The sequence below is a fragment of the Lactuca sativa genome, chromosome 5 (genome assembly GCF_002870075.4).
Source record: "Lactuca sativa cultivar Salinas chromosome 5, Lsat_Salinas_v11, whole genome shotgun sequence".
Taxonomy (NCBI): Eukaryota; Viridiplantae; Streptophyta; class Magnoliopsida; order Asterales; family Asteraceae; genus Lactuca; species Lactuca sativa.
The window spans coordinates 320991476-320999842 of NC_056627.2; the positions used below are offsets into that span (position 1 = coordinate 320991476).

The 8367-nt window shown below is 37.4% G+C and overlaps 1 protein-coding gene across 1 annotated transcript; it reads left to right on the forward strand.

Moving 5' to 3' along the window:
• The first annotated feature begins 2434 nt into the window (after positions 1 to 2434).
• Positions 2435 to 5450, forward strand: LOC111889407 (putative SWI/SNF-related matrix-associated actin-dependent regulator of chromatin subfamily A member 3-like 1). The gene is made up of 3 exons (XM_023885553.3): positions 2435 to 4026; positions 4119 to 4410; positions 4505 to 5450. Exons 1-3 carry the CDS (start codon positions 2596 to 2598, stop codon positions 5305 to 5307), a joined length of 2526 nt encoding a protein of 841 aa, XP_023741321.1. The 5' UTR covers positions 2435 to 2595; the 3' UTR covers positions 5308 to 5450.
• Positions 5451 to 8367: the final 2917 nt, after the last annotated feature.

Sequence of the window (8367 nt, forward strand, 5' to 3'; positions counted from 1 at the left end):
ATAGCCGAAAATCATATGACAATGGGTCTTTATATACTTGTGGCTGGTAGGGTTTCCAAGGAAACCCCTATTTCTTGACTTAGGCTCGAAGAAGTCCATGAACCCACCCTTTGGGAGGCCTTAGATGAAATCTCTATAGGGCCTCCTATAGATTTCATCTAACCCTCTACAAGGGAGTCCAGCAGCCCAATACTACAACTATCATTGATTTGCAATATCAGTCCCCGTACTTTGAATCGGTTCCTTTAATCCCAAAATTAATTTTTGATTAAATACTAATTAAATAATATGATTTCTAATTAATATATTATTTCTATAATATATTAATAAACCATTCATTAACCTCTTTCTCCAAAATCATCTTGTCAACTTGTTATAGTGAAGGCAACCCAAAAGGACAATACTACTATCAGATCAAGTACATACCAATTATAGTTATGGGCTTAGACACCTAATCCACATATTCATGCCTCTAAAACTAGATTTGGAATGAAGCGTGACTCATCTATAATCGAACCATTTCCAGTAATGTTCGATCTATCTTTTTAGTCATATAATTGCACTAAGATGTTCTTGGAGGATTAATTGTGATACAATTACACAATTACCAAGATGATCATAAAACATGATACCAATGAACTCTCTTTTTCTTTTCAGATTGGAGAATTTTTTTTATCTTTCTGCTTATTTAATTCTTCTATTTGTTCTGGTACTCTTTGAATCTTTCAAAGTATCAGAATTCTGTTTATTCTTACAAACACAATCATGTTTACTGAAACATCAATAAATCATGATGAATATAGTTATCGTCCCCTGCGGTGGATCTAAAGAGTCCATATCAATATGTACTAAATCCATTAGTCCTTCACTTGCCTCACATAAACATGTGAACAATGATTTAAGTCATAATTTTTCCAATGAAAAAGATTCTCATATATTATACAATTTGCCTTGTACAATACCAAGTATTTGTCCAGTTGACCATGTGATTTCTTATCACTTGGTCAATTATGACAACACCACAAGCGATATTATAAGAATCAAATCCATAATTAATATTGCTATTATTAGAAATATAACCAACGCTTTCATTATTGCGATTGCAGGGAAATAAGATAAGACAACTAAGTAAACCAAATATTGACTTTTATTTAAATAAAACGAAAACTAGAACTTGTCTTTATAATGCATGAAATGAAAAACTATCTTTCTATCAAACTCGTTCTGAGAAGGTTTATTTCTAACCATAAAACTTTTTAAGTCATGCCATTCTGGTCCGTACGCCGCGCGTACTCGGAGTATACACATGGCGTACTCATGCATGAAGAACACAGATTCGTACGTATACGCTGGGCGTACTCAGCAGGTATGCGGTGCGTATTTTGTTCAGACCAAAACCCTAATTTTGAGGGTTTGCACCCTATATAATCCCCTTTATGGCCCCAAGACCTTCACCCTCATCAGTCTCCACCTAAAAATCGTCCCTCTACCCTAATCGTGGAGAGTGCACCTTGAGCTCATTTGTGTGTTTTGGTGGTATTCTTGAAGAAGAAGAAGAAGAAGAAGAAGAAGAAGAAGGTGGAATGACTTTAGAGCTTGGAAGAAGTTTGGATCTGGGATTATCACCTTGCTAGTAACATTCAAGAGGTAAAAAACTCCTAGCTTGGTCATCTCTTCTTATAGATCTACCATTTGATGCAGCAAAAAAAAAAAAAGAAAAAAAAACGATCTAATGCAGAAGCTTCAGTTTCTTCTGATTTGAAGCCTAATCGAGTGGACTTGTACTCGATTATGTCTAACAAGAGCACAAACATAGTTGATTCTTCAGGCTTTTCAGCTAATTTGAACGCTAATCGATCAGGAGGGTTTTATGTGGAGGTGAGGGTTGGTCTGAAACAACCAAGGCAGTGACGGGATCTAGGGTTGATTTGGTCGCTGGTCACCGGACGACGGATGTGAAATACTGGTGATTTCTTATGTGAATAGGTGGTGGTCAACATGAATCAACAATATCAGAACTACCTTAACTCCAATGATAAGAATGGTGGTGGTGGTGGTGCTTGAGGCTGACGATGGCATTTAGGGAGGAGGTCTATGAAAATAGTTTAAGAAAAGGTAAATGGAGGATTGTGGGGGTGAGTTTATTTATTTATTTAATTTATATAATAATTAAAATCAAATTATAAAAGAAATAAAAAATACTATAAAGGGTAAAATAGTCATTTTATCTTGATCAGGGACTAAACCCGAAACAAAAATAAAATATAAGAATGGTCCGAATTAAAAAAACATTTTAGAGACCAAACACGCAAATTAACTCAAACCATATGGACCATTCGTATTTACCCTTATTTTTATAATGTTCTATTTTTTTTTTTTTTCTAACTTATCATTTTGTTCTTTAACCTTACCCTCTTTACACGTGTACTATAAAAGGGTAAAACCGCTATAGTGGAATTTACACGTATATGTAAAATGGTAAAACCGCTATAGTTTCAGCTTTCATTCAATTCAACTATAGATACAACAAAAAGTCGTTGTCGCACTGTGGCTAAAACCCTTGCGCACAAAATCTACATTTTCCAAAAACAGGGGATGGGTTCTAATCGATTACCGCTTGCATCAATCGGAGATGAAGACCGAGATTCCGAGGAATTATCGTCATCTACGCCATCGACCCAGTCCGAAACCTACATGGTGGGTTTCATCGTCGCCAACATTGTCGGTTTACAATACTATTCCGGCCGGATAAGTGGCCGAGAAATGGTTGGCCTTGTTAGGGAACCATTGAATCGCTTCGACTCTAACGCTATCAAAGTCGTCAATACTCGAACTATCCAAGTTGGTCATATCGAAAAGAAGGTAGCTAGTGTACTTGCCCCTTTAATCGACTGTAATTTGATTCATGTTGAAGGGATTGTACCCAAAACCCCTAAAAACGCAGCTGCGTATAAAATCCCATGTCATATTCACGTGTTTTCAAAGATTGAAGCTTTTGAGATCGTCAAATCCGCATTAGGGTTGTTTTTATTCTCGCCAGATGATCCTTCGTTTAGTATGTCTGAATCTATGGTCGTGAAAGAGAAGAAAAAGGGTGATTTGGATGAGATTTTTAAGTTGGTCGACGATAATTCTAGTAAAAATGTGGTGAATGGAGTTATGGAGCCTCCAGAAGATTTCATTTTACCGGATCTTTTTCTGCATCAAAAGGAAGGTTTATATTGGCTGCACCACCGTGAGAACTCCGATGAGTTGCCACCCTTTTGGGAAAAAAGGGAGGAGGGTTTCGTGAATGTGCTGACAAATTATCAGTCCGATATTCGACCCGAGCCTCTACGTGGTGGGATCTTTGCTGATGACATGGGATTGGGTAAAACTCTCACTTTACTTTCTTTAATTGCTTTGGATAAATGTAATGATGTAAATGTAAATGAAGAATTGGAAGACGAGGTTTTGGTTGTCCCAAGTGGTAAACGATCAAGAAAGGCGAAAGTGAACAAAACCCTTAGGCCTAGTAAGAAACAGAAAAAGGAAGAAAACATAGGTGAAATTGGCTCAAAAATGACTTTGATTGTTTGTCCACCTTCTGTTTTCTCAACTTGGATAACACAACTAACCGAGCACACAAAAAGGGGTAGGCTAAAAGCATATATGTACTATGGGGATCGAACTCAAGATATCTTAGAGCTTCAAAAGTATGACATAGTCTTGACAACTTATAGTACACTCGGAAGCGAACTAAATAACATGAATACACCCATAAAGAAGATAGCATGGTGGCGTGTGATCTTGGATGAGGCACATGTAATCAAAAATCATAAGGCAAACCAAAGTGTTGCTGTGACTATGTTGAATGCCAAAAGGCGATGGGTTGTTACAGGAACACCCATTCAAAATGGTTCAATGGACTTATACTCTCTCATGGCATTTCTAAAATTTGATCCGTTTTCAATCAAAAGCTATTGGGATAGATTAGTCCAACGACCAATTGCTCAGGGGAATGCAAAAGGACTCTCAAGGCTCCAGGTATAAGACCAATCAAATCAATAAATCAAGATAATAATAATACTTTCTGTGTCTATAATTTCATTTAGAAAATTGTTTTTATTTGTGTTTAGGCGTTAATGGCAACTATTTCTTTGAGGAGGACGAAAGAAAAGACTGAGATTGGGTTGCCTCCAAAAACTATCCATACATGTAATGTGGAGCTTTCTGTAGATGAACGTAAGCTTTATGATGAGATGGAATCCGAAGCTAAAAGTTTTGTTGAGAAATATATTGCTAATGGAAGTGTGACACACAATTACTCAACTGTTCTAAGCATCATTCTAAGACTTCGCCAGATATGTACACATACAGAATTGTGCCCTGAAGACGTTAGGGCATCACTTTCATCCTACAATTTCGAAGGTACTAACATAACATTATGTGAAGCTCTTTGTCATGATGTACACATGTTTTCATCCTTACAAGTGATTCATTCTATATTTCTATTATTACACAGATGCATCCAACAACCCAGAACTTTTAAAGAAGTTGGTTATACTACTACAAGACAGTGAAGACATAGACTGTCCAATTTGCCTCTCTCCACCATCCGAACTAATCATCACATCATGCGCGCATATCTTTTGTCAAAACTGCATAATCCGAACACTAAAACATTCAAAATCTCTATGCCCACTATGTCGCCACCCTTTATCCGAATCCGATCTTTTCTCACCTCCACCCGAGGTCAACAAACTTCCCTCTTCCTCTTCCTCTTCCTCCTCCTCTTCCTCCAAAGTAACTGCCCTTTTAAAGCTCCTCGAGGCATCAAGAAACGAAAACCCGTGTATAAAATCGGTTGTATTTTCTCAGTTTCGTAAGTTGTTGCTTTTACTCGAGGAACCGTTAAAAGCAGCAGGGTTTAAAACTGTTCGGTTGGATGGTGTAATGAGTGGGAAGAAGAGAGCGGATGTGATTAAAGAGTTTGGAGATTCGGATGGATGCGGGCCCACGGTTTTGCTCGCGAGTCTTAAGGCTTCGGGCACGGGGATTAATCTCACGGCGGCTTCGCGGGTGTACTTGATGGAGCCGTGGTGGAATCCTGCGGTGGAAGAACAGGCGATGGATCGTGTCCATAGGATCGGACAAAAGCAGGATGTGAAGGTTGTGAAGATGATTGCTAAAGATAGTATTGATGAGAGGATATTGTTGTTACAGGAAAAGAAACAGAAGCTAGCGAAGGAGGCTTTTAGGAAGAAGGGGAAGGAGGAGAAAAGGGATGTAAATTTGGATGATCTTCGGACTTTGATGTCGTTGTGAAATAGGGTGAATGTTTGTTTGAACTTTGACTTACAAATGCTTTCTTTTTTGGTGTAGTTTGCTTGTGTGTATTAATCATGACTGAAAAAAAGTTGTTGGTTTGTCAATTTGCAATTAAATCAAGACGGAAAGTTGGTTGTTAACGGGTCTATCTGGTTTAACGTGATTTGATCATTCCTAAAATTTATTTGTTTTGACATGTAACCAAAGTCATTTATTTTGTCACATATACCGTTGGGATGGGATTGGTATTTTATGATGGATTAATGGTTGTTTGGTATTCAAAAGAGGATATACTCCTTTGACTATTTGTGCTCCACGATATAAATAAAATCAAAATCACTTATTCTGTCACCTGAAAGGACCTAAAAAAACACTGATGATAAGGCAATATAATGCCTGAGGATCAAAGCCGGAGTATCAAAGGGTTTTGTGTACCTCCTTTAGTGGCGTAGAATTGGGCTATTTATAAGTAGAGATGAGCATATAGACCGGGGAACCGGTCCCGGAACTGGAACCCAATGGAACCGGTCGGGCCGGGACTGGTACTATAATTTCATCAATTTTTGGAACCGGAACCCGGTAAGAATTAGTCGTTGGAACCAGCCCAAAACCGGGAACCGGACCGGATAACCCATTCAAAATTTGAAAGTTGCATAAGTCACTCAATTTAATTTTTTTTTTTTGACATGAATCTGTTTCCTACATGTAGATTATGATTTATAGTTAAGCTTAGACTATAAAAACATTTGATTTGGTTAAAAATTGAATAAGTTACAAGCCCCGCAAAGAAGGGTGTCAAATCATAATTTTTTTTTTATGTTTTAGCAATTAAATGTAATTTGACTTTGTTGTTCAAATGTGCATAACTCACTTAATTTAATTTTTTTTACCTAAATCTTTTTCCTACATGTAGATTATGATTTGTAGTTAAGTTTAGACTATAAAAACGCTTGATTTGGTTAAAAATTGAATGATTTACAAGCCCCGCAAGGAAGTGTGTCAAATCTAAAAAAAAAATTATGTTTCAGCAATTAAATGTAATCTGAATTTGTTGTTCAAATGTGCATAACTCACTCAATTTAACTTTTTTTGACCTGAATTCTTTTCCTACATGTAGATTAGGATTTTTAGTTTAATTTAGACTATAAAAACGCTTGATTTGGTTAAAAATTAAATGAGTTACAAGCCCCGCAAGGAAGGATGTCAAATCAGAATTTTTTTATGTTTTAGCAATTAAACGTAATCTGACTTTGTTGTTCAAATGTGCATAACTCACTCAATTTAACTTGTTTTGACCTGAATCTTTTTCCTACATGTAGATTAGTTAGACTATAAAAACGTTTGATTTGGTTAAAAATTGAATGAGTTACAAGCCCCACAAGGAAGCGTGTCAAATCAGACCGGTTCCTAAATGAAAACCCGACAAAAACCGGACCCGGAACCAATAGAACCACCGAGCCGGTTCGGTTCTTGATTTTGGCCGAAGTCGGTTCCCTTGTCGGGCCGGTTCGGTCCGTTTGCTCATGCCTATTTATAAGGTATGAGACGCTAAGGTTGCGTTTAGTTACGGAAAAACAATTTTCATTTTTCATTTTCAGTTTTCAGTTTTCATTGGAAAATTTAGAAAACACGTTTAGTTAAAACTTATTTATTTTTCATTTTAAGTTTTAGAAAATTACAAAACGTGTTTATATGTGTATTTTTCTATCGGTTTTCATTTTTAAAAAACAGTAACGGTGATAAAGTGTGTGTGTGGGGGGGCAGTGGTGGTGTCGATGATGGCGGCGATGGTGGTGGCGGCGACAATTGTGGCAGTGGTGGTGATGGTGGTGGTGTTGGTGATGGGGTAGCGGCGGTGATGATATGATGGTAGATGGGTGATTGTGGTAGTGGTGTTGGGCGGATGGGTGTATGTGTGTGTGGGTTTGTGGGTGTGTGTGTGTGTTGGTGTTGTGTGGGTGTGTTTGTAGGGGTAGGGGTGGGTGTGGGTGTGTGTTTTTGGGTGTGTGTGAGTGTGTTTGTGGGTGTGTGTGTTTGTGGGGGTGGAGGTGGGGGTGGGGGTGGGTGTATGTTTGTGGGTGTGAGTGTGTGTGTGTTTGTGGGGGTGTGGGTAGGTAGGGTGTGGTGGGTTTGGGGTGTTACGGTGGGGGTAGGTAGAGGTGGGTGGGGTGGGAGTAGGTGTGTTTATATTTTAGAAAAATTTTGAAATTAGAAAATTATGGAAAACAATGATTATGAGTTTTCCAAAAAATTTCAACTTCTTTGTAATTTTAGAAAATATAAAATTTTCATTTTCTATGAAAAAATTGGAAAAATAAAGGAACTAAACGCATTTTCAAAATTTTCATTTTTCTTGGAAAATTTTTCCGGAAAACGACCCATTTTTCCGCAACTAAACGTAACCTAAGTACTTTGTGTATCGGATTAGAACTACGGATGAAAGTGGGTCCAAACCCGGACAGGACGGACCCGAAACCGGTTAACGAGATTTCGTAGAACCGAAAACCAGACCGGTATATAGGAATAGTTTCTGGATCGGTTCCGAGTAAAGTGGATCTAGAACCAGAAAACCCAGAAACATCAAAGTGGGTAGGTTGGAACCAGATAAAGTGGGTTTTGAACCGGAAAACCCGAAAAAACCAGAATTTTTTGGTAATTACTTACTACTTTGTGGGTTGAACTTTGAAAATTTTCATATTGGTAGGGGGACTATAAGTCATTGAATATGAACCCAAAATTGACAAACATATAGTCTAAAATCATGTACAAACTCTAAACTACACTCTGGAAAAGATCTCATGTCAATCTGACTTTAAACGAATGAGATATGAATATTTTAACATTTTCACAAAATACAAAATGAAAAGTTGAAAATTTTCAGCTTTGATATCCCATCTTCGGGGGACTGCAATTGTGTAACACTCATAAAAATTATGATAAATTTAAACTTTTCAAAACCAACCAATTTCACAAATTGTTTACAAACATAGTTTTCAAAACATGTTCAACATCACAGTCTCCCAAAATCATAGGTCAAAACATGAGAATGTGTACGGT

What these genes read in the sequence shown, in the direction of transcription:
- LOC111889407 (XM_023885553.3), top strand. Translation starts at nt 2,596, where the DNA reads ATGGGTTCTAATCGATTACCGCTTGCATCAATCGGAGATGAAGACCGA. An exon ending in AAGGACTCTCAAGGCTCCAG is followed by an intron (nt 4,027 to 4,118) that starts GTATAAGACCAA and finishes ATTTGTGTTTAG; the next exon opens with GCGTTAATGGCAACTATTTC. An exon ending in TTCATCCTACAATTTCGAAG is followed by an intron (nt 4,411 to 4,504) that starts GTACTAACATAA and finishes ATTATTACACAG; the next exon opens with ATGCATCCAACAACCCAGAA.